The 24,834-nt window shown below is 50.8% G+C and overlaps 1 protein-coding gene across 2 annotated transcripts in view; it reads right to left on the bottom strand.

Annotated features, from left to right (window-relative positions):
- Window positions 1–1,578: 1,578 nt before the first annotated feature.
- Window positions 1,579–24,834, bottom strand: part of DTX2 (deltex E3 ubiquitin ligase 2) — a 35,147-nt gene continuing 11,891 nt past the window's right edge. The window contains exons 4-10 of one of the 2 annotated variants that reach the window (XM_071447637.1): window positions 17,889–17,947; window positions 11,151–11,282; window positions 4,071–4,141; window positions 3,288–3,446; window positions 3,047–3,208; window positions 2,337–2,426; window positions 1,579–2,215 (exon numbers count right to left, since the gene is read on the bottom strand). In XM_071447637.1, the coding sequence (XP_071303738.1) occupies window positions 1,991–2,215; window positions 2,337–2,426; window positions 3,047–3,208; window positions 3,288–3,446; window positions 4,071–4,141; window positions 11,151–11,282; window positions 17,889–17,947 (898 nt within the window). In that variant the 3' untranslated portion in view covers window positions 1,579–1,990. The remainder of the gene's footprint in view (window positions 2,216–2,336; window positions 2,427–3,046; window positions 3,209–3,287; window positions 3,447–4,070; window positions 4,142–11,150; window positions 11,283–17,888; window positions 17,948–24,834) is intronic. The other variant, XM_071447638.1, reaches the window with a different exon arrangement.

Raw genomic sequence — 24,834 nt, 5'->3', positions numbered from 1 at the left:
TTTTGGTCAGATGTGCCTGGGAGCATCATAAACATTTATCTGGGGCTCTGTCCCCTCCTGGCTCCGAGAGGAACCGTGGTTATGGTTTCACCCCAGCTTTCAAAGCATCTCCCTGAGCCTCCCACCACGCCTGAGCACCTGGCTCTGCTCCCTTCCACCCCTTGGATCCCCCTGCCACAGGGGCAAAGCCACTTTGGGCCCAGCACAGAGAGAAGAAGGATTTTAGGAGATGTGTCCAAATCCAGGGCAGTCAGGGATGAGCTGCTGAGCTTGGCTGGCTCAGCACAGCCCAGTGCCCCTGCCCTGGACCAGCCCAGATGCAGGGAGGCTCCAGCTGATTCACAGCCAGCAGCAGCTGCTGGCGCTGCCTTAGGCCAGGCTCAGCAGGAAATTCTTGCTTTGTACAGGGCTGAATGAACCCTGCTTCAATTTTTGCTTCAATTCACTGCTTTGATTGCTGGGTTAAGATGATCCAGGGGTACAAAGCTGAGGCTTGAACTCAAGACCTCTCCCTTTTGCAACCAGGGTGGGAGAGGAGCAGACAGAGCCCATTTGTGTAGAGCTTAGCAACACAGACACATCACTGCAGCTCCCCAGGAGCTGCCATGCCTGCAGCATGCCCAGATTTCCCTGGATGTTTGAGGGGATGTGGGAGAGTACAATGTTTCTCCTTAGAGCTGCAGGCACAAGATGGACACTGGGGAAAGCTCCACCCCTCAATGGCTGAGAAAAACCTTTAATCTTGATATTGGCATGACAGGAAACAAAGTGTTCCTCATCTGGAGGAGGCCAAGGTAGAGCTGCCACAAAGCCCAGCCCCATCCCAGATTTCCCAGGAAGGAGGTGAAGTGGCAGATGGCACCAGTGCCAAGGGGATGGATTGGATGGATTTAATGTGCAGCTGGTTTTGGTGGCTACAGGGAGGGGGAGAGCCAGAAACAGCTTTTCAAAAGCTGTCAGTCCCCAGGTGACAAGAAACAGCTCTTCAAAAGACATCACCTCCCGTGTGACACAGCCTGGGGACAATGCACAGCCAGGTCACTGGGGCAATGCCCCATTTGCAAGGTGCCAGCAGCCAGAGCAGGGACAGGCTCTGAGCCAGAGCATCGCTGCTGGCACCTGGGCTGGCCACCTCTGCTGTGGGAGCAAGGTGACTGTCACCAGCTGGTGGCACCAGCATCCCTGCAGCAGCAGCACAAAGCACAGCAGCTCCTCCCTGCACAGGCAGCACTGAATTGCTGCCATTTCACCTGAGAAGGGGAGAGAGGGACAGGTTCTGCCTCTCATCGTTGGGATGGGAGGAGGGGGGGCTGGCAGCTCACAGCCAAGAGCAGGGGGCTGCAACTTCCCACAGGGTGGACACTGATAAATCACCTCTGCTGGCACCACCAAACTCCAGAGGCCAAAGCACTGACAGGCAGGAACCACAGCCCCTGGGAGCAGTGTCCTGGTGTGTCCCCCCAGCAGAGCTGGGCTTTCCCTCTCCTGGCTAGATTAATGTCCATGGCTCCATGGAGCAGGCTGGGTCCCCAGAGAGCCTCCCCAAACCCCGAGGCAGCAGGAAGGCAGAGCAGGGTCTTGCTGTGAGAATGAAGAGTTTATTGGGACTGAGCAGAGATACACAGCAGGAGGGAGGCAAGAGGTGCCTCAGACAGGGAGCTGATGTGTCCCAAAAGGAGGACCTTGCTTGACTTCCAAGGCACTCTCCTCTCCCATCCTGGCCCCAGGCATCACCAAAGGAAGGTCCTGCCTTCCCCAGGGCATCTGTCACCTCAGTCCCATCCCAGCTGCTCCTGGCTGCAGCCATCAATCCCACCCAGAGACACAAGCACAGCTTCTACAAAAATATCCTTCCCTCCCCCACACCCCCCCACCAAAAAAATGTGAAGAGCGGGCAGGGCTCCCACGGAACTGTTATTGCTCAGTGTGATGGGTGGTCAGACAGGGAGCTTAAGGCATCAGGAATAAGTGCACTAGTGGCCCCTGAGGCTCACTGGCCCAGGCAGTCCTCAGTGACACCCTGGGCAGCCAGCTCTGCCAGCACATTGTCCAGGTAGTTGGGGTCAGGGTAGCCATGGCCACTGAGGTTTGAGTCCATCTCAGTCTTGTGGTGGATCTCATTCCACACCACCGTGTTGCTCTCGCCCGTGGTGTTGGAGGTGCCCACTGTGAAAATCAGGCGTCTCTTCCAGGCCACCTTCAGGAGCTCCAGGACCTACAGGGACAATGGAAAAACAAAGCTAGGAGCAGCAGCTAGGAGAGTTGTGCCATGAATGCAGCTTGTCAGGAGCGTGACAGCTTAAGTAGGGTGATGTTAGCAGGGTGTGATGCCTCACCTTCCTGCCCTTCTCATTGTCTGGTAGGTAACAATAGCGAGGAAAGCCTCTGGCTGTGTATGGCATCCCAGGGTTGGGGTGCTCTGGGCCCTGCAAGAGATGAGACAGGTTTGTCATGGACATTTCCATCTTCATGTCAATTGGGCAATCCATCAGCAGCAGGATCTGACACAGGCCCATCCCAAACCAGCTCTTCCATGTAGGGGCAGCAAGGTATTGTTGGTGAGTACAATGTGTCTGACTTGTTCTTATAGGATACAGGAGTTTTACAGATCCTCCAAAAGCAGTCTCATACAAAGCCAGATCTAAAATCTACCTAAATTCTGGTGAGAGACAGCCCCAAATCACTGCTTTTTCCATGTGCTCTGGTAACACCTTAAAAAGGCCACACAGCTCAAACCTTTGAAAGTTCACCCCCACCACTGAAACCAACACGAGCTGTGAAACCAGATCATGGGATATTTCCCACCTTATGATCATGGGCAGTCTCCTCCCTGCTTCAGGCAGACATCAGAGCAGCTGGGGCTGCTCAGGAAATGATCTCTGATGGAGGAAACCCTCACGTGTTGAAGAGCAGCCAGAGCAGCTGCTGGATCCAGGCACCAGAGGCTGCTCAGCAAACAGCTGCCAGCAGGTGCTGCACTGCATCCCAGGACTTGTCTGGGAAGCTCTCCCAGCTTGTGCTGTGTGCCAGCACGCTGGGCACTCACCTGGATGCCCCTGCTGATGTGATACACAATCCTGATTGTCCCACAGTCCTTGTGTCCTGGGAGGGACTGGGGGAAAGTGGAGATCTCCATCTTCCCTTTGGGCTGGGTACCGGTTTTCTCCCCGTAGATGGTTTTACAGGAGGGACACTGCAAACTGCCATCCTGCCAGGGGACAGAAGCCACATCAGAGCTCCAGGGCCACCTGCACACAGGGCCTGGTGAGGATGGGCCAGCTCAGTACCTTGTTCCCGTTGGAGTACATGGCCAGCATGCAGAGCATGTGGAAGGAGTGCTGGCAGTTCCTCAGGCGCCCCACAGCCTCTGGCCTGATGCTGCTGGAGTGGCAGGAGTCGCTGTAGCCCGAGGGGGAGGACAGCTTCTCCATGCAGATCATGCAGTCCTAGGGGAAAAACCACCACTGCTGGAGCACAGCCTGCTCCTGAGGGCTGACACATCAAGGAGATGCTTCAGGAGGATTTGCCTTCAGCTTTAATTGAGATTTAAGGACACAAAGACAGGTTTCCTTATCTGGCTGGTATTGCTCCATTCCACTTCCTGCATTGTCCAGGAGGTGGAGAGCTGTCATCAGCCAGAAAGGAGAGTATGGTTACATCCTGCTTCTCTGCAAAGCAGCTCCAGTGGATTAAAAAAAAAGCTCCAGTGGCTCTCAGGGAAGACAGAGGGTTCACAAGTGTTGGTTCTGTGGTTCAAAAAATGGTTTGATCTCTAGTTTTGACCTCTCAGCACTGAGACCAAAACCAAACTCCTTCCTCCAAAGGAAATGGGGAGGCACTGTCAGGGTGAGCAACTCAACCCACACTGTGCCTTCATCACAGTCCACTGTGCTGTCAATGTGAATTCCAGGCAGTGCTGAGGACTCTCCACCTCACATCAACAGTGCCACTGCAAGCAGCACCATGTCCCACACCAGACACCTAAGCAGGGAGGGCCCTTGGGCACTGCTGTGGTTTCCTTGGCACCCCAGTGAACTGGGCAAACTGGGGGTGCTTCACTGTCCTCTTACCTCATCAGCAGGAGCTCCCTTCAGCTCCTCCAGGTACTTCTTCACCACTGACTCTGGCTCTGTTGGTGTGGCTGCACAAGGAGAGATGAGACAGACAAGTCAGACACTCTGTGGTGTGATGGGCACGTGTGGGGTGAGCTAGAGAGAAGGCAGACAAGCAGGTCACTGGCCAGGATGCCAAGGAGCAAGGTCAGGGTTAGAGGGGGAGAAGAGAACACTCCAACAGATCCCTACAAGCCCAGCAAAGGCTTTGCTTTCAGCCATGGCTCCCACCAGGGCTGTGAGTGCCACAGGTCTGTAGCTGGTGTGCTCCTGTTCTCCTCACACACCCCAAGTGACACCAGGCACGTCCCAGCTGGACTTTGTGCACACCAGAAACCAGCTGGGATCAAACCTGGCAGCCTTGATGGGATAGAGAATCACACAGTCTGTTGTCAAAGGAGAAAAAAGGGCATTTCCACACCACCCCAGCTGGTGTCCAGCAAGGAAACCCAGCAACACTCTGAGCTTCAGGCCCAGCTCTGAACACAGCACAATGAGCTCCACATCCTCAACATGAAACAGCAGCCTTGGTCCTTCCACACACTCATACCTGGCAAGACACAGGGCAAGTCACCAGGTGCATAAAATAAACCAGATTTTAACATGAACCCTATTTGCAGCATGAGGCAGTACCTTTGCATTTTCCCAAATAAAACCCCTGGTCCCATCCACCCAGGCACAGACACCTGAGCAGCCCCAGCCTGGGCCCTGAGGCCTTGTGGGATGAAGCAACAAACATCACACAAGAGCAAGAACAAATTACCACTGAGTGCATCCACTGCCACCTCAGCTCCCAGCCCATCCTCCTGGAGCTGCCCAGCAAGGCTTGGCTTAAGGAGGGAGCATCCCCTGCCCCTGCAAGGCACCTGGCCCTGGGGGAGAGGAGAGGAGCTCCTCAGCAGGCATCAGGCCTGCCACAAGCTGCCAGGCTTCTCCACCAGCCTGGGAAAGGAAACATTTGCACAAGTGATGTTACAGCTCAAGCTGGCAGCAGGCAAAAGAGAGATCAGACACTTGGCCTGGGGGAACCTCATCCCTCCTTCCTGAATCCACTTCTGGGGGCATCAGGAGAAAGCAATGTTGTGACAAACAGGCTGGCCAAGGTGCAGCTCTTCCTTCTCCCATCTCCCTCCTGTCCAGGGGGATACTTTAGCATGGAGAGCACTGCTGCTCCCAACTCCACACTCCCAGGAGGACACAGCATCATCCATGGACCAGCCAGGCATCAGAGCTGCAGCTGTACCTGCACGACCCCTCCTCAGCTCTCCCCATCTGTTCTGGGGCTCTCAGGGAAGACAGAGGGCTCACAAGCATTGGCTCTGTGGTTCAAAGAGCTGCACATCAAGAGGCAGCCCCTGGAGTTGTTATTCCAGTCCAAAAAGCCATGTCTGCCACAAGCAGCAAGAAGGGAGGGGTGCTATTTTCTGCACAAGCACCTTCCATGGAGAGACAAACATGAAGCAGAAGGGAAGGACTGCTCCCATGCCACGAGTGGTGTTGAACAGGCAAAGGCCTGAATGGCACAGACCCTCTACCAGGTGAGGTCCCTCATTCCCTAGAACACCATGGAACAGAGCAAGGCAGAGCTCCAACATCCTTTAGCTGAGACTGAGGAACTGTGGGCTGGACTCTCCTAAATGAAAACACAGTCATTAGGGTGAATTGTTTTCAGAAGGGGATTCCTGGCCATCCTGAAACCTGTGATTTCTGGCAGCAGTAGCAGGAGGAAGGGATGGCTGAGCACAGAGAGCAGAAGAGAAGCCCAGGAGGTGAAGGGACATTCACTCCAAGTGTCAGTGCTGGGCAGGAGGGATTCCTGACACCTCAGGCAGAGCAGGGCTGTGAGCACCAATCTCTGGAGACCCCAAGGCAGATAAGTAGCAACAGGATTAAGCATTAAGCCAAAGAACAACACAGAAGCAGGTGTTTTCCTCTTCAGGGCCCAAAATTCCCTGGAAAAGCATTTCCAAGAACTGTCCCAAGAGCAGGAAACAGGGAGGAGCCTGGGCAAGCCTCAGGCTTCCACCTTTGAGGCCAAGGGTTCAGCAGTGCCAGGAGCTGCTTCAAGGCCTCATCACCAGATCTCACAGGGAACGGGGCTCCTTGTCTTGTCTTTTCCAAAAGAAATTCCAGGAATTCTCTGCTGGGACCTTGCTTGCATGCAGAGGATCAAAGGTAGGAATGAGTCTGAAGGGGATGTGATCAGTCTGAGCTGTCCCAGCTCACTGTGCCTGACACCCCAGCTGAGTGTTCTGTGATGTCTGTACTCCAGCCTGGCAAACACAAGGGTGGCACTTTCCACATGTGGCACTTGGAATCAGCCTCTGGAGACCTGCATGGCCCTACAGGAGATGGAGGCTTCAGTTTCTTCTGCTTCACAGAAGGTTTTAGGAAGAACACTGTAAGCAGGACTAGCTATTATCCCCCCTAAGGCCATCCACTTCCATGATGATCACTGTGTTCTCATCCCTGTGGATCCCATGCTGCCTGACAGACAGACAGACCAACCACCAAGTCCTTCTCCACCCAACCTGCATTCTCCAGGTGGCTCTTTCTGAAGTGACCTTTTTGTCTCCTCTGGCTTTGGGCTGGAGGAAGGAAAGCCAAAAAGATGCACAGCCAAGGTGAAGACAGTGAGGGAAGGGAGCAGGGAGGGGGCAACACCTGCCCAGCCCTTGGCTGAAAGCCCCAGCTCACCTGTTCCCACCTGCACAGCAGATCTCAGCAGCTTTAGAGCAGCTCAGCTCCTTCAGGGTGGTGGGGAATGCTCCTTCCACAGAATCCCTTGTGACTTTTCTTCTCTGGAGCAGCTCCAAGGAACAAAGAGGTAAGTCACCCCAGAACTGGCCAGGCTCAGCCAAATAAAATCAATGAAAGGAGACAAAAGTTCTGGTGCAGAGCTGGGTAACAGAGAGCCAGGAAAGTCCTTGGGATTCTGGGCATTACACCACTTCACCAGCTGGCAATAGGATGGAGCTGAGGGAACCAAGCAGGCAGAAGGTGATGCAGCCCTCAGCTACCCTGAGGAACCCCATGCCTGATGGATTTGCACTGTGGTATCTGCAATCTGTCCCTGTCACTTTGCTGTGACAATGCTCTAATGCATTTAGAGCCACCAAAGCTGCCTGGAGAGAGAAAGGGCTGGACAGCCCTGACACTTGAGAAAAATCCATCCCCAGCTGCAAGGATTTCAAAATCCAGTCCCAAAGAAGATGCTGAGAGCTCTTTTTCAGGAAGGGCAGCAAAGCCCACATGTCCTTCCTTGGGCAGAGCAGCACACCTGGCTGGCCACAGCCCAGCAGCACAGGGGGAGGCAGCTGGGACCATGGCACGAGCCACGTGTGCTCCAGCACGTGAATCACTTCCTTACAGGGCTGTTTACTCCATAATGAAGTGTTTGCCTCCAAATCTTTGTTCTAGCCATCCCCTGGGATCATCAAAACCTGGTCAGTCCCCAGAGTTGTCTGGATTCAATAGTGGATTGAAAATGGACTGGAAGAATCAACCGGTGCCGTTGATCTCCAGCTGGCCCAGAGCTGTGCTACAGATTTATCCAGGATGCCAAAGAATGTTTACCATTCTTTCATTTACAAAGAGAGGAATATCAAATTGTTTTTAATGCTTCCTCTTCCTCTCTGTAGATAATAAGCTGCTTGCTGCAGCAAGGGCTTGCCATGGGCAACATTTAACAGATGTGTTTTGAATCCTTGCACAGCAACCAAATGCTTGCACCGGTAATGTCTCCTTCTGTAGCCCAAAACAAGCCTTGTGCTTTCCAGCAGACTTTTTTTGATACCCTCTGCAGGCCAGACACTGGTTACTCCTAGTTATTGTCATGGACAGTCACACAGCTCCCATCACCTCTGCTCCTTGGACTTGCAAAGGCTGTGTCTATAGATTTCTCCATATTCAGCATTTCAGCAGGATAATCCAGTGACCAGGCTGCTCTGCTCAGAGCATCCCTGTTTATGTCTCCTTCAGCAGATGTTTCCCCATGAGAACACCAAGATCTGCCAGCTCTGAGGGGCTCCCCAGTCCCACCCATCCCACAGGCACTGGCACAGTCTGTACCTCCAGCTGCAGGGGGGTGGGCAAGGAGGATGAGTGTGCTCCTCTCCTTCCTCCTGCAGCACCTGCAGTGACTGCCCATCCCAGGGAGGATGGATGTGCAGGGAAACCTCCTCACCAGGTGGAAGTGGGCAACAAGTGACACAGCAGAGCCAAGCAGCCCCTGGAGATCCTTGGAAAGGCTGGGGAGGCCAGCAGCATGCACAAGCAGCCCCTGGAGAGAGCAGGACAAGCCACCTGCCCTCCTGCCTCCCTGCCAGCAGCCAGGTCCCAGCAGTGCTGGCATCCCAGGGCAGCACCAATCCATGGGGATGGCAGAGGCTGCCAGGCCCTGTGCCAGCATGGAGAGCACAGAGCCTGCAGCTTCCCCAGGCCCTGCAGCACCCAGCTGTGCCAGAGCAGCAACAAAGCTAACGAGTCCTGACTAATTAGTGCCTCTGTTTAACACACCTCAGCTGTTCACCAAGCCAGCTGCAATTCCACCAGCACTGCCTGGGAGCAGCAGGGGGGAGGGAGAGGGGCACTCTGCACCCACCACCAGCTGGCTCCAGTCCTGGATGCAGAGCTCTTGTTTGAGCTCTCCATGATGGAAAATCCTCCAGGGAAGTGGCCAAGAACACACAATGCAGAAATTCAGGGCACAAAACGAGCCCATCTCTGTCTGTTGGCAGCACCAGGGTCTATGAAGGAAAAGAACAGTCTGGCCAAAAGTCAGGCTCAGTACCTGCACTGCAGAATAATGTTCCTCAGCCCTGAGGGGTGTTGTAAAAACACAGCTTGTTCCTAGAACAGACTGCACACATTCTGCAACCCAGAAGTGAGGCACTCCACAGGACTGGCATCCCAGCCCCCATCAACAGGAATCCTGCTTTTTAAAATAACAGAGGGGATTTTAGCAACCTAAAGCACTGAAAGGCTCCCCTTCTCATGGGTCAGTGTGGCAAAGGGCTGATCTGCAAGTCTCCTCTGCAGCACATCCTGGGCAGGAGGAGACAGCTGGAACAAATCCTGTCATGCTGGAAGGGAGAAGGAGATGCTTGATGCCCCTTTCCCATTCCATCCTTCCTGCTAGTGCTGCCTCTCTGCTCCTCCAGACGTGTCCCAGCCCCAGCAGGTGGCATTGCAGAGCTGGCAGGGAGGTGACAGCCTGCCCTGGGGCTGAGGCACTGAAGAAGTGATGCTGATGAGGTGCACAGATACAGAGATCCAGCCACTGGACACCCAGAGCAGTGTGTGCTGCTCTCACCTCCCAGCCCATGTCCCACCCTTCCCACTCCCTGCACTGCTGCTCTCCCCACCCAGCTCAGGAGTCACAAAACACATCCTGCTGTTAACATCCCACCCTCACAGCATCCTGGCTGCTCACACAGTGCCAGGGAGGGCTGGATCCTGGGAGCAGACAGCACCTGGACCAACAGACCCCACAGAGGAGAAGGCAGCAGCCAGCCAGGCTGTGTCTGTGGCCACCCTGTGACCTAAATTCAGCTGTTTCATGTCACTGAGCAGCAGCAGGTGACCAACAGCAGTGCAGAGCCCTTTTGTTGTTTTGGGCTCCTCCAGCAACTGGGGCAAGCCAGTGCCTCTGTGGGGGGGCCTGGCCTCACCACAGCTCCTTTCTGGCTCTGTTCCCAGGGCATCCCCACCACCCAGCCCTCATTCCTGCCCCTGCACGCTGCCCATGCCAGGAGTGGAGCAGCAGCAGCCACACAAGCCCACCAGGCTGCCAGCTGGCTCCATGGAGCAGGGTCCTCATCCAGCCCCTCTGCCACCCTCCTCTGCTCAGCTCTTCTCCTTCACCTCCCATTTTCCTTTGCTCCTCCTGTTCTTCGCTGCTTCTCCTGCCGCCCCTGCTTTCTCCTCCCCCTCCATCACACATCCTACTCCACATTTGCTTTCTCACTCCTTCTCACAGCTCTCTCCAGAATGCATTTCCATAAAATACCTCCCTCCTCATTTCATTTCTATTTTCCTTCCTGCCTCCTTCACACAGCTTTGGACCTCATGGACTCCAAAGAGAGAAAAAGGTACCAAAAACTCCTTAGACAGGCAGATGCCTCTTCCTCTCCACCTCTGGTCTCTTTCCTTTCTTAAATGTAGAGATCTGTGTTGAACATCTCCAGTCCCCACCTGGCTTATCCAAAGGGGCACATGCTGTAGGTGAGGTGGTGGTTGACACCCCTGTGCCAAGGCTGGCAAACAACCTCTACAGCTACACCAGGCTGGATTCACACCTGCCCCTGCAGAGTCCCAAGCACATGGATGGGATCCAGGCTCTCAGCTCTGGGAAAGTGAGGGGTGCCAGTGAGATATGAAGAGGAGAAATGAAAGGCCTGCCCTGGAGAGGGCTCCACTCAGCAAGAGAGCTGAGGTAATCCATCCCTTCCTACCAGTGCACATCCACCTGAGAGCGCTCCACTTCACTGCCTTCCACCCGGACTGAGGTGGAGAGAACAAATCCTCTGCAATTTGACCTCAAAAGCCCTACATGACTCAGGAGCCTGCTTGTCTGGGAGATCCTTGTCATCCCATGACTCAATCATGACAAGCATGGCTCACAAGCAAATCTTCTCTGCAGAGCACACACGGATTTGATGTTCTTCTCAATGGTCTCACCAACACCTCAGAAGGTCCTGGTATGTGGACACTCCCCAGGAGGGTGCAGCAGGATCACAGGGGAGGCTGCTGGAGTCTGACATGCAGAGCACAGATCTGTTCCAGCTTTCATTTTGTGTGGAAACGAGCTGACCTACCACAGGACCACACCTACTTTACCATGTTATTTTAGAGCCTGTCCCAGAGGCTGCAGGTCAGGGCAGACGTGTCCTGCTTCTCCCCTCGCTGGGACGAACATCATCAGTCAAACCAAAAGAGCCAAGAGGGGTTGGGGGGGAGAGACAAGAGGAAAAGAGGGGTGCAGAGAGATAAAGAGAAGGAGATGGAAGCAAACATCAGAGTTTGAGCAGGAACTACCTTTCTTGGACACTTTCCTCCCCTCCTTAACTGAGCTGTGTTTTTTAGTGGCCTTATGGGTGCTGGCAGCTTGAGGCACACGGGTGAGGTGCACGGGCAGTCCGGCGGCTGACATCAGAATAGCTGTCATGCCTACAGTGGGTACGAGGTCAACATGCAGGAGGGAAACAATGGGGAAACACATTCATTAAAAAAAAACTTCAACCTTTCAAAGAAAATTAAAATAAAGTGAAATAAAATAAAACTTTTAGCCCTTAGTTCTGAGGGTGTAAAACGTCCGAGAGGTAACAGGGTTGGGAGTCAGCACAAGGAGAGGATCTGGAGGTTTTCAGAGGGAGGAGCCCAGGCAGCAAATTAAGGGAGGGAAATGTGGGCACGTGGCTTGTCTGTGACCCTTTGTGCTGGTGTGCAAAGAGGACCTTCCTCTTTGGGCTTTAGGGCTGCTCAGGCACTGAGTCTGCAGTGGGGCCAAGTTCTGCTGACCAGAGCCCTGGAAGCAGCTCTGGAGGATGAAGGGCATCACCCATAAACCCCTAAAGGTCCTGCTCAGCTGCTCTCCCCTAAAGCCACACATTTCAACAGTGTCACACTGAACCAATCCCCCTTCAAACACCAGGGCAGAGCTGCCCCACACAGCCTCTCCTCCCTGGCATTTTGGTTTTCCCTCACTCCCAGCAGCAATGCAATCCTCATCCTCCCCCATCCCAGCCAGCTGTATCCATGGGATGCAGTTTGATGAAACTAATGAATCATTAAAAAGGACAGCCATTCCCTGAAGGTAAAACTGGCACACAGAAAGCTACAGGACTGATCATGCTGATCCAAGATGATGTTTGCCTGTGAAATCCAGGCTGGTTACAAATCATAACATTTCCAAGGTACCACACTGCTCTCACACTTACATCCAAGAGAACACCTGCTTTTGCTTTCCCAAGAGCAACCTCCCATCTGCAACAGCCAGCACCAGATATAAGAAAAAATGCTTATAGCTGCAAACCAACAGCAGAAAACCTAAAAGCCAGCATTTCCCCAGAAATCCCCTCTGAGGGCAGACCATGCTAATGCTAATGCTACAGACATTGCTGCTCAGTAATACATGGCCAAAGCTAAGATTTCCAAAAAGTTTATTTTTGCAACCCTCTATTCAGTCATATGGGGAAAGGAAGATTCTAGAGCACATTTGTTCAGACAAAAATGAGGCACCTTGCCCACACATGACTGAAAAATCCAGTTATGATGGGAAGCATCAGCTTTGTGTGCAAGTGGTGAGACTATTTTCTGCCTCAAATATGCAACCAGTCAAGAACATGTGTCCTGTGACTACAAATCCCCTGTGCAAAGCCTGCATCAGTGTCCCACAAGCAGAACTACTCCTACACAGTGCTGACCACAATTTGTACCTCCTTTTTCTAAGGTCTCAGCACAAATATTCCAGAAGCTGTTCAACTATTTGCTTGACAGCCACAGTTGAATGTTTTTACTAAAACTTTCCCATCTAAAGGCCAAAAGACAGACAGAAGGGGTTTCACCAGAGAGGGAGTGGGACAGAGTGGAAGGAGTTTCCCCAGGGTTACCCAAGAACTTTTGGGAAAGCTGGGCTGACCACAAGCCCAGGCTGCCCCATGGATGGTGAAATGCACTTGCAAATGGAAATAGGTAACCAGGCAGCAATGGATCACCCCCAAAGGGGATCCAGATCTGAGATCTAGGGTTCCCCCAGTTCCCAGCAGCTGCAGAGCCAGAGCAGGACTTCCAAAGCATACAAAGGCTGGGCTAGTACCCCTTGCCCTACTGGCACCACCAGAGCTCACCAGATCCAGAAATTTCACCACCAAAGTAACTCCCTTGAATTCCTAACTGAAGGCCAGAAGCCTATTGCAAGCTCTCAACCCATCAAAGCCAGCAGTCCACTACTCCCAGGGAGCCTTAAGGAACAGCTTAAATGTCCCCAGAACAAAAGCTACTTGCTTTTTTCATGAGTGCAGCTGAGCCCCAAAGCCCAGCAGCAGCACCAAAGCTGCCCCCTGCACCTTTCAGGTCCTTTTCCCTTCCAGCAGAGGACACTCAGAGGCACTCCAAGCAGAGCAGCAGCAACTCTGACTAGAGAGGCTGGGGGAACAAAATTCTTGAGAGACAGGGAAGGTCTCCCACCACAGCTGGGGAAATCATCTCAGTCTGACCCCACTGAGGCTGCACAACACTATTCCTAGAACTGGTGCAGAAAAGTTGTCTCTAAAAAAGCTGTTCCTAAGCAGTGCAGTAGCACTGATGGCACAGAGTGACATTTGAAAAGCGAGTCCAAAGACTACCAGGGATTATCACCACCCACGCACAGCTGTCTGATAGGCAAATGCAAAATTAATGTGTTCTTCTGAAGAGATCAATACTGTCTTGCTAACATTAGCAGGCAGAGCCCAGAAAAAAGCAAAAAAAAAAAAAAGAGAAAACAGAAGGCTCAGGCTGAACAACTGGCTTCAGACTCTCAGTGGCAGAGGGAGACAAAATTCAGACCAAGCAAAAAGCAGGAGCCACAGGACCTCAGGTGAGTTCAGCTATTCTATAACACAGCCCCCTCATACCTGGAATAACATGCCCAAAACTGCCTGCCAGCATCATGAATCAGCACAAAACAAAGAAAAAAATAACAATCAAAAATCCACCATTTGTTCCACAAACTTTCTTTTGTTTTTCTGAGCTGCATACCCATCTACAGCTCCACACAGACATAAAAGCCCAGGGCAAACAGGAACCAGGAGAACTACCCCAACTCAGTGTTCCCCTATCTTACATTGGTCAAGAAAAGGTCTAAGTGGGAAATTACCTTTTCTTGGCCAATTTTAAACCTTCTGCTGCCTTAGGAGCTACATGCAATGAATCATCTTCTGCAGATTCAAGTCAAGAGAGCACCCAAAAAGATTCTGGTTTCACATTGCTCTGCTGCCTCATGTCAGCAGCAATGCTGCCTTTAAAGTTTAAATACAATTCTGGAAACCTCAGCATTATCAATCCTCCCACAAGTTTGGGGACTGCAGTCCCCAGGAAGGGACATCCCTGACCCAGGCCTTAGGTGGGAGAGTGTTTTCCTACAAGGTGCCAAAACAATACAGACACACATCACATTTGCAGATTGAGTCTCCAATTCTCACAACAATTTCAAGTCAGAACCTGTTCCAGGCATCTGTGGAGTTATGCCAGGAGCAAGTGTAGCCCTGGACCTGGAGAAATTCTCACCTGAATGCAAGTTGCAACATGACAAGTTTGCCCAGACCAAGATTGCTTTGGATATGCTCCTGTGAGACTTCCTGCTGCTCACTAGCTAGTCCAGGAGCTTGAAAAATATTATTTTATATGTTCCTACCTTCCACTGGGCTCTGAGTTTCTTCCCTGCAAGGACTGCAGGAGGGAGGAGACAGAAAGCCTTGCAAGGAATCCTTTGGGATCTGATCTGATTCTATGTGTGCAATAACCACATGCAGAACTGCCTTTTTTTCCTCTTGCTCAAAGCCTCTTATTTGGCCAGAAATACAACATTAGTGGCTCCTTGGGGTAAAATTATTTTCACTGGAGCTATGACAACATCTACCAACTTTTTTCAGCCTGCTGTGTAAATAAGGGACTTTTTGTAATATCCTGTGCAGAAGCTGAGCACAGGAAAAACAGCCTGACATTATGTAATGAGTGTTGGCCACACAGTCACTCACACCCAGCCCAACATGGGCTGGCCACTGACCTGGATTTGCACAGGCCTCAGACTGGTACAGGGCAGAGCTTACCTTCAGATAATGTGAGATCTCAGAAAAGCACTGCTAATTTGTACAATTATATCCACCAGCAAAATCAGTATGGTTAGTACATCCCCAAATGCACCAGCTCCTGGAATCATGCAAACAAGAAACACCCCATTTTATTTAACAAAAAGCTTCTTTTCAGACTTCATCTTAGACATAGTATTAGAAGGGCCTTTATAGGAGCACCTTGCCACTCCTCAGCCCCAAGGCACAGCAGCTAAAATCCATTATTCCCAGGAAATGTCAGTCCAGCTGATCCTTAAACACCAACACTGTGGTTAAACAGTTTGCTTAGACCTGTTAGACATTTCACTCTACTGATCAAATACTTGAGGAAAAAGAAAAAGCTTAAAATACAATTTTCCACATGCACTTTGAAGTACTAAAATAGCAGAAAGCAAGGAAAAAATTATACTTTTTTTTTGTAGAAAACATGGTTTTAAAGTCAGCTTCATGATCTCTGGGACCCCAAGAGGTGCTTTCAGAAGATGTGGGGTTGACAGTGTTACAAGGCCCCAAGCACCCATCACACAAACAAACCCCAGCTTCTAATTCAGACTCACTGCATTCCTCATCCTCTGTTTAGCCACCAGAAGTTCCCTCTGCATCCAAGAGTTGCACCTGCAGCATTTCTCAATGGCACCCATGAGATTCAGGGGTTGAACCTGTCCAGCTTCAAACCAGAGCCAAAGCTGCTGAGATGCCAGGGGAGGGAGACCAAGACACATTTCCCAAAATAAAAATAAAGCCTCTTTCATTTAATCTGAGACTTCTCTCCCCCCACAACATTGTCCTCCCAGCCTTCTCCACTGATGTTGTTGGAAGCAGTCATGCAGTGGGGACTGAAAAAACAAAAGGAGCTCAGCCTGTGTGAGAGAATAACCTGAGTAATGAGCAACTTGGACACCATCAGCAGGATTTTAATTATGAACAAAATACCACTTCCCAGAAGAGGCTCTAAAAACAGAGAGCAGAACATAGAGAGGAAGAAGGTGTCCCTAAAGACCCAGCCAATTAATATTTCAGCAAAACTTTTCCTTTTTACCAGAACTCCACTGCTTGCTTTTCACCAGAAATACCCCCAGAGATTTACTTTCCTTCCACTCCCTAATTAACTTGTATTAATCTTTCCTCTGCTTCCATGTGATTTTGAGGACTCAAATTCATATTTCCCTCCTCCCTTGCACCTCTGAGGTGTGGGACACTTGGCAGCAGGCAGCTCAGCACCCAAAGCTGTGCTGTGTGAAAACCTGCATCCCAAGGAGCTGCTTTTGCACTTCCCTGCATCTCCATGGGCCTCATGCTGGCTGCCCCAGGGAGAGGTAAAGAATATTAAAATGAGTAATTATCCCTTCTTTTACACCCCCAGACTGCAACAACAGAGATACCAATTACAATTTTAACCATTTTATTGTATTAAATGCTGGCAAATGGTTTATTCTATTGGGATTTCTGCTGCCTTTTCTATCTAAACGTGGCACCACAAGGCATGAACAGACTGCACATATTCCCCTCCTGTGCATGGAGATCACAGGAACAACATTAACACAGCCTGGATTCATCAGCTCTGTGCTTTATTTACCTTTCTGTGATTAAGTACCTAATGACACAGCCAGGGCATGAAAGGCTGAGCTGTTATAAGCAAGGGGAGCTCTGCTCAGGTCACCCACCTAGACAAGGGCTGAGCTTGACTTTACACCTCATTTCCACAGTGGTTTATTAAGGAGGAGTCAGAGGGGCTGCATGCTGCATGTCAGAGGACACCTGTGTTAGTTTTCATGCAGTGCCAGTCTGGCTGCAGACACATGCAGGGCAGCACTCAGGATGGTGCCAATGTCAGATGAAGGGAAGCATCAATCCTGGGAACCCTTCTCAGCCAGGGTAAAGCCTGGCACTCAACAGGAGACCCAACACCTTTTCTGCAATAAGGTGGGAACCATTGTCTTGAAAAACAAGAATGTAACTGTCTCTGCTCACTCAGGAGCAAAGTTTGGTGTCCCAGGAGCTAATAACCCCAAGAGACCATGCATGGACAAGAGACAGAGGAAGGAGAGGGTTAACACACATTCTGTAGAGAGTGAAGCAGAGAAAACTCCAGAAAACACCAGATGTTTAGCACTCCTCTACCAGGTAATGATACACTTTTGAGAGCACAGCTGGCACCAGAGCACCCAAATCCCCCAGTTCCACCACACCAGGGTCACTGGTTTGGCACTGGCTGAGCCAACACACAGCAAAGGTGCCACTGGCTTTTGGCACAGCAACAAAATGGGAAGCTGACAGCACAAATTGTCATTTTCAAGGCAAAGCCATTTCAACTTTAACAGGCAAATCTACTCTGAAAAGGAGCATTGAAAACTGGCACTTTCATCCCTCCCAGATATATTTATATATTTAGTAGTGTGCTCACAGGTTTGGATAACAAGCAAACCAGGAGACAGTGTCTGATTCAACTTCTGTCCCCCTTTCCCAACACAAGGCATCACAACCCTCTTTAAGCTAAAGACCATCAGAGTTTTTTTAAAATAAAAGCACATTGTAAAAAAATCATATTAAAAACCACACAAAATCTCACATCACTCCTCTCCTTTGACTTAAAAAAAAGCAGAAAATAGCAGCTAGCACTGAGCTTGATTCACATACTCTTTCCTTTGCTACTTGCTCATCCACATGTACAGAAGAAGATGAATAGCCATGCCTCAAATAATCCCACTTATTTTGAAAGTCTCAGGATGAGAAAAACAGTTCATAAGGTTTACCTATTCCATTCTCCCACAAATCTGCCCTCTTTGCTTTTCTGGAAAATCTTTGGGTCTAAAACCTTAGATGCCAGCAATGTTTCTGATTCTTTCCAAAAGTCAAAAATAGAAAGTAAATGCTATAGAAAGGCAAACCTTTCATTCTCTCTACTCCTAAGGATTGAACAAATAAAGCACAGGGGAGTTCTTACCTGCCAGGGCCTGGCTCACCCTGCTGGATTTGGACATCTTGACAGGCAGGGCCTGGGCACTGGAGAAAAAAGAAGAGATGACTTTAACAGCAAGGATTAGAGACAACCAAAACAAAGAGAATTCAGCAATGCACTGCTCCCTCCTGAGAGCCAGGGCCCTGGATATATTAGCAGGGATTAATTGCTCAGATGAGCCCCAGCTGGGACCCTCACCCATGGGCCCTTCTGCCCTGCTCCTGCAGCTGCACTTAAGGAGCTGTGTCCTTACCAGAGCTCTCTCCTGGATTTACTCACCTGCAAGGGGGGCTTAGAGCTCTGCTGTGTGAAGCTGCTTCCAGCCCTATTTTTTCCTAACTCATCTATTCCTCCTGCTGGACCCTGCTCTGACCCTGTGATACCTCCCTGCTCCTGCCCCATAGAGCAGCCAACCTGCACCAGCATCCAAGGGGGATGTGGGAATGAGGGAAGAAAGGCTGAAGGAGACCTAGAAGAGCTTGGCCTGTTTTCATTTGGAAATCAAGAGAAGATGGACACCAAACATGCCTTTGAGGCTCCTCACCTACTTGTTTTGGCAGTGCTGGCAGCTGTACTTCACCTTTGGGATACATGGGCAGCCAGGCTTATGCCATCAGCAGGAGATAGGGAGGAAAAGGGAGCAGCAGCATCAACACTGATGGGGGTCACTAGAGAAGAAACCAAGCTGGATCCACATTAGCAGAGCAGAAACACTTGAAATCCAAATGGAATCCATCCATATGGATCCACATACTTGAAATCCTAATGGTGGCACAGAGAAGCCACCCATGGACTTTGTCTCAGGTGGCCCATGTGTCTGGGATGGACGAGGCTCATGCACCTCATCCATCAGCAGTTAATGCATGGTGCATTCACACAACAACCTCCAAGGACTCTCCAAAATGACACAAACCTGGCCAGCTGCTTAGGAATTCAGAGACTAAGGTGGTCAAGAACTCAAAATTCATTCACTGTTTAGGGGAAACCTTCTTGTGTCCAGCTGGGATGCAATAGCTGCCCTGCCCAAAAAGGTACCACAGAGTTCCCTCCTTTCAGTCTTGCTAAAATCTTTGTTCACATTCACATAACAATGATAGGGCTGACAAGATTTTTGAGTGACACAGTGATTTTTGTTTTCCACCCCACCTGTCCCCTCTCCTACCTGTCACAGTTTGGAATAGGTTCCCCCAGGTGTGCTGGCCTCCCTGGAGAGCCCTGGGCAGGACCCAGGGCTTGGTGCAGCTCTGGCAGTCTGGCCAAGTGAGATCAGCACCCCCAGACCCTTATAAAGCCCTCTGGACCACAGAGGTTTCCCTCCTGCCTCTTTCAAAGGCTGTGCTTTCCCTTCTGCTGCCCCAAATTTTGCAATGCCTTCAAATGACGCAACAGATTGTTCTGGCTACAATTCAAACCCACCAAACACAGTGAAAACTTTCCCTGTGATTTCAAAGGGCTGTAAATCAGATGTCTTTATGACTCTCTTTCTTTCCTGATTCACCCTCTTTGTCACAGCTCTTTCTTAGGTATTTCCTTACTTCTTTATTTCATCCCTTTGCTTCATCTCTGCCCTCATGATCCTCTTCAGAAGAGGGCAAGGAGCAGGACTCCTCTAGCTGCAGACATATTTGAGGACCAGGAACTTGACAGAACTGCTCCCAAAAAATCAGAGACATTGGACCTTCCCTCATTTCTTCCTGAGAAGCCAAGAAAACACCACTGAGCCTGGGCACCCCCTCCACCCCAGCCTGTGACTGATACAGAAGTTTGTGTTTTGTGGTCATGCCCTGAGATGAAGCAGCACCTTGGGCGCTTTCACTTCCCCATGGAAGGTAAAAATAAAATAAAGCACAAAGCTGAACCTTCTGCTGTACCAGGAAAAGAGGTGGGGGCAGGGAATCCTTTCAACAAGCTGGAGCACAGGGTCATTACACCTGAGGCTGGAGAAACCAAACCCAGAGCTGCCCTGGGAAGGGGATCACTGCTAACCATGCTTTGAAAAGATGGCAGAGAAGTCCTTCACTCTTGTTTTCTACTTGTGAGACTCAAATCCAAGTCATCCACGAGTTAGAACTTGTATGAACTTGTCCTGGTTTCAGCTGGGATGGAGTTAATTTCCTTCCTAGTAGCTGGTTTTGATTTAGGATGAGAATAATGCTGATAACACAGGGGTTTTAGTTGTTGCTGAGCAGTGTTTACACTAAGTGAGGCCTTTTCTGCTCCTCACCCCACCCAGCAGTGAGGAGGCTGGGGGGCACAAGAAGCTGTGAGGGGACACAGCTGGGACACCTGACCCCAAGTGACTCAAGGAATATTCCAGATCACAGGATGCCATGATCTGTAGCAAAACCAGGGGGAAAACTGAGTGGGGGCTGCTGCTTGGGAATGGCTGGGCATTGGGCAGTGGGTGTGAGCAGCTGCTTGGTGCATCACTTGTTTTGTAGTTTCAATTATTATCAGCATTATTATTTTTCCTTCCCTTCTCTGCCCTGTTAAACTGTCTTTATTTTAACCCACAATTTTTATTTTTTTCTTCCAGTTGTCTCCCCCATCCCCCTGGGGGAGGATGGAGTGAGTTGAGGGGCTGTGTGGTGATTAAATGTCTGCTGGGTTAAACCACAACAGAAGTGAGAAGAGCCCTTGAGATCTGCAGAGAGAAACACAAGATAAGCACTTGATGCATTTGCAAGCAATCAAGTTTGGGAAGCTGTGAGTGCACTGCAGATAAATTACCATCCATGAGTCAGGAACCAGACAAATTACCATCCAGGAACCAGTCACTGGTCAGCTGCACTCCTGCTGTACAGGCAAAGTGTGTCAGCTTTGGCTGCTGGAGGCTTTGAGCCAACTGATGTGATGATGGTGAAACCAAACACTTTTTATTTCAGTAAATACACTCATTCACTAGCAGCATCTCAGCTGACAGTGCTGTGGGATGTGCTGACCCATCCACTCTGCACCGTGGGAGCAGGGCTGCCACGCTCCCTGAGCTCTGTTCCAACTGCAGAAAGCCCAGAGGCTGATGAAATCAAGGGGAATGCACAGGGTTCTGAGGTACCACAACACTGCCTGGGCAGGTCTGCAGTCACAGTGCGTGGGAGGAAGTGCTGCTGTGCCAAAAAAGGTGAGGAAATGCTCCTCAGAGCCTACCCTGGGTCTGAAGTGGGGGTCTGGGGGGAGGAAGGGGATGAGGTAACAAGGAAGGATGTTGCTGTTGTAGTGTAACGTGGACTGAGCATCCAATAATGGAACAGCACAAGCTCAAGACATTCCAGCATTGCCTCATCAGTGCTGGCTTCTGGGGAGAGGCCCTGCTCATTCATTGAAAACAGCTCAGTTAGGAGAAAAAATGATCTTTTGGGTAAGGGAGATCTGGGTAGCATCAGTGCAAGAGCAAGCACTGCAGTGTGGAGAGATGAGAAGGAGCCACTGAGACACCTGCTCCTGCTGCCCATGGAGATTTCTCACCAGGCAGTGCCTTTGACTCCTGGCCAAGTGTTCTTGCAGGTGCTTGCAACACCTGAAAGTCAACACCTGAATTCTCTGAACGTGTCCTGGTATCAATTCCTCCTTCCTGGTTCAATTTTGTCCTGCTGTTTGCTGCAGCTCCTGCCCTCCCGCTGCTCTGTGTGCTGGATGTTCCTGAGTGTAACAGGGATCACCAGGTTGTGAATAAAAGGATGCAAAATCAGAGATACAGCAAGAAGATCCTGGTAAGATTTCCTACCACTGGCTCCCAGGCAGCCTGCTACAGGAGGCAGACAGGGCACACTGAGATTTCAGCATGACAAACCCCCTCACTTCCCCAGAATTTCAAGAATCTGCAACACCAGTGAGACAGCAAAGCACAAGTCCAGCAAGGAACTGTGTCAACAGCTTGGAATCCAGGGCTGCTGCCACTTCAAACACTGGGTGGCCAGGCTGGAGCCATCACCTGAGCCACACATGCACACACCCCAAGAGAAGCCTGTAGGAACTCAGCCTCTCCACCTGGTATGGCCCTTTCTTCCTTCCTCTCCCCTGCACACAACCAGCAGGCCACAGATCTCTGTATCTATCATGGCATCCTTGTAGCCCCCTGGGCAACAGCCAACACTTCTCACAGAGCAGGGCAGCACCCAGGCCTGCTTCACACTAAGAGCTACCACAGTTCCTTAAGGTCCAAAGCCCTTCCCAGGGCTCACTGAGTGTCAAGTGACAGTAATGTCACCTGGTGGCAGCCCCATGCTGGCTGAAAGGGCTGCAGGACAACTCACAGCGGGCACAGTGGAAGCAGCACCAGGAGGGCTCCTCACCACCCAAGGAGCTGATGGGAATGCCTATGGACAGAGCTGAAGGATACAAAGGTGGAGAGAAAGAAGGGAAGGCCCTGTTTAGGGTCATTCCTGATCCTACAAAGCACTGACTGTGCATTGTTCCCCACGAGAGATTTGGGGTGCAGCACCAGAACACCCCTCTCACAGACATCTTTTATGAAAAATCCTTTTTTTAGGATTTTTTTTCTCCTGAGAAGCTGAGAAGCCTCAAGAACAAAATGTAAACAATGGTTATCTGCTGCTGTGGAATGCAACAGGTGCATCTGTGATTGGTCTCATGTGGTTGTTTCTAATTAATGGCCAATCACAGCCCAGCTGGCTCGGACTCTCTGTCCAAGACACAAGCCTTTGTTATTCATTCCATTCCTTTTCTATTCTTAGCCAGCCTTCTGATGAAATCCTTTCTTCTATTCTTTTAGTATAGTTTTAATGTAATATATATCATAAAATAATAAATCAGCCTTCTGAAACATGGAGTCAGATCCTCGTCTCTTCCCTCATCCTGGGTCCCCTGTGAACACTGTCACACACCCCAATTCTGTCAGCATCCCTTTCCAGCTCCCAAGACCCCCGTTCCCCCTGATTTTGTACAAAATCCTGCCCCTATCAGCTGCCTGCCTTATTTGTAGGCACAACCCAGACCAGCAGCCAAAGCCACATAAGCTCAGAGGAGCCTGCAGAGCTGCTGTAGGGATTTGCCTGGCTGGGACATTAATTAATATCCCCCAGAAGATTGCTTCCTGCAGCTTTACTCGCTCATGTTACAAGCAGGGCACTCCTTACTGTGCTTCAGGAGTGCCTTACTCTGTAATTAGACAGTGAGGGAACAGGGGAGCTCTTGCCCTAGGGAATTGATGCTTTCCCATGTGGGGTGGGAAGGATTTGCCAGGAGGTGGCTGGGATCCTGGTTAACAGTGCTGAGCTAAGGACACAGCCCTTGCCATGGCACATTCCATGTGCAGATCCCAGCACTGTCCATGAGAGAGGCCAGATTCATTAACTGTGTTTAATCCACCAGAGGAAACTAATGCAGCAAGAAACAAAATAACTTGCCCACATGTATGTAATTTATTAGCAGCACAGCCAAGGATATTAGCATCTAGTTAAGCCTTGGCACTCCTCTCTGGGTTTTCCAGTGGCTTTGACCCTCTTGAGAGCAGGAGGAAATTAAAGTGCATTTGGCAGAGCTGGAGCTCCTCCTGCTCTCACACCAGCATCCACCCTCCAGCAAGCAGGAAATACATTTTATCACCCTCAGTGGCACAGCAGCCTGGGCATGCCTGTTCTGGGGGCTACCCCTGCCTGCCTGCCAGAAAGAACTGCCACAGCCACACAGGGAGCCAGGCAGCCTTCCAGGATGAACTGCACCTCCTTCTCAGCCCTGTAAGAGAGAGGTGCCATTTTTAGCTGTGTTTTCTAAACAAATTGGGTGTAAACAACTGCACTGCCTTTCAGTCTTTCCCAAGAGTTTCTGAGCCCTTCTGCCAGTTGCAGCTCAGCCACCTCTGCAAGTTTTGTGGAGATCAGCAGTTTTGTAAAAGCAAGTAATCTGTCAGGGCTGCTTTGGAGCCAAAGTCTGTGGGGTGAATACAACACAACCTTTAGCAGACACCAGACCCAGTGCTTCCCTCCCTTGGATCTCTGGGCATGGGCCAGCACAGGAATTGCACATCACATCTATGAGAACACAGCCAGAAACCTGTGGCAGGATAATTAATGCAGGATAATTAGCCAAAATGGTCAGACTGTAGGGAGATGGAGGGCATTGACTGCAAGGGAAGGGGAACTAACCACCACACTATGTCTGAGGGGGGAAGACACAGAACCTAATGGATAAAATAACCCAGGAATGCTCTGGGCTTAATGAAACACATTGTTAGAGTTTGCTACTCAGGTTTCCCCTAATTCACAGAAATTAAAGGATTTTCTGCTGGGACATGGGTTTCATGAGCCTGAGCCTGTAACTCCAGCCAGGAGCAATTACACCCACCCAGTGGCATTTCCGACCCAACCCCAGCACAGGGCTGATGGGGAAAAGCCATCCTGAGCTGGCAGCTGGGGATGAAAAAGTCCCTTTGACACATGGTACCCTGCTGGAAGACAGAGATTGCCCCCCTGTGTGCACATGTTGTTCTGGCAGGGATAAAGGAGAGCTGCAAACTAATCCCAAAGGACTGAAGATCACACCCCAAGGGACAGAGCCAGCAGGCAGGGGAGTGGGGCTCACTGGGGGTGTGGGTTTTACACAGGTCTGACAGCACTCACACACTCCCTGGTATCCAAAGAGCTGCCACCTGCCCTGTGTGGCATAGATTTACCTGTACAAACCCTTCACATCCCCCAGAAAGGCTGGCTTGGCTGGGGATGATTGCCAGGACACCAACCACCTCACCCCCTGCACAACACAAACAGCTGAGCTGCAAAACAGGTTCAAACAGCCCAGCCTCAACCAGCCATGGCAACCAGCCATGGGCACATCCTGGCCACCTCTCTCCTCCCAGTCAGCATGGCCTGGACCATGGTCAGGAACCTGTGGCAACCCCCTCCAAGCATCTCTGTCCCATCCTCCCTCCTTTCAGGACAGCCTGTCCCCCCACCAGGAGCACACAACATACCCA

This window comes from Agelaius tricolor, unplaced genomic scaffold, assembly GCF_023055355.1.
Source record: "Agelaius tricolor isolate 1412-34295 unplaced genomic scaffold, bAgeTri1.0.p SCAF_25, whole genome shotgun sequence".
NCBI classification, from domain to species: domain Eukaryota; kingdom Metazoa; phylum Chordata; class Aves; order Passeriformes; family Icteridae; genus Agelaius; species Agelaius tricolor.
The sequence above is the reverse complement of the archived record's forward strand: the minus strand, read 5'-3'. Positions and strand labels throughout refer to the sequence as shown.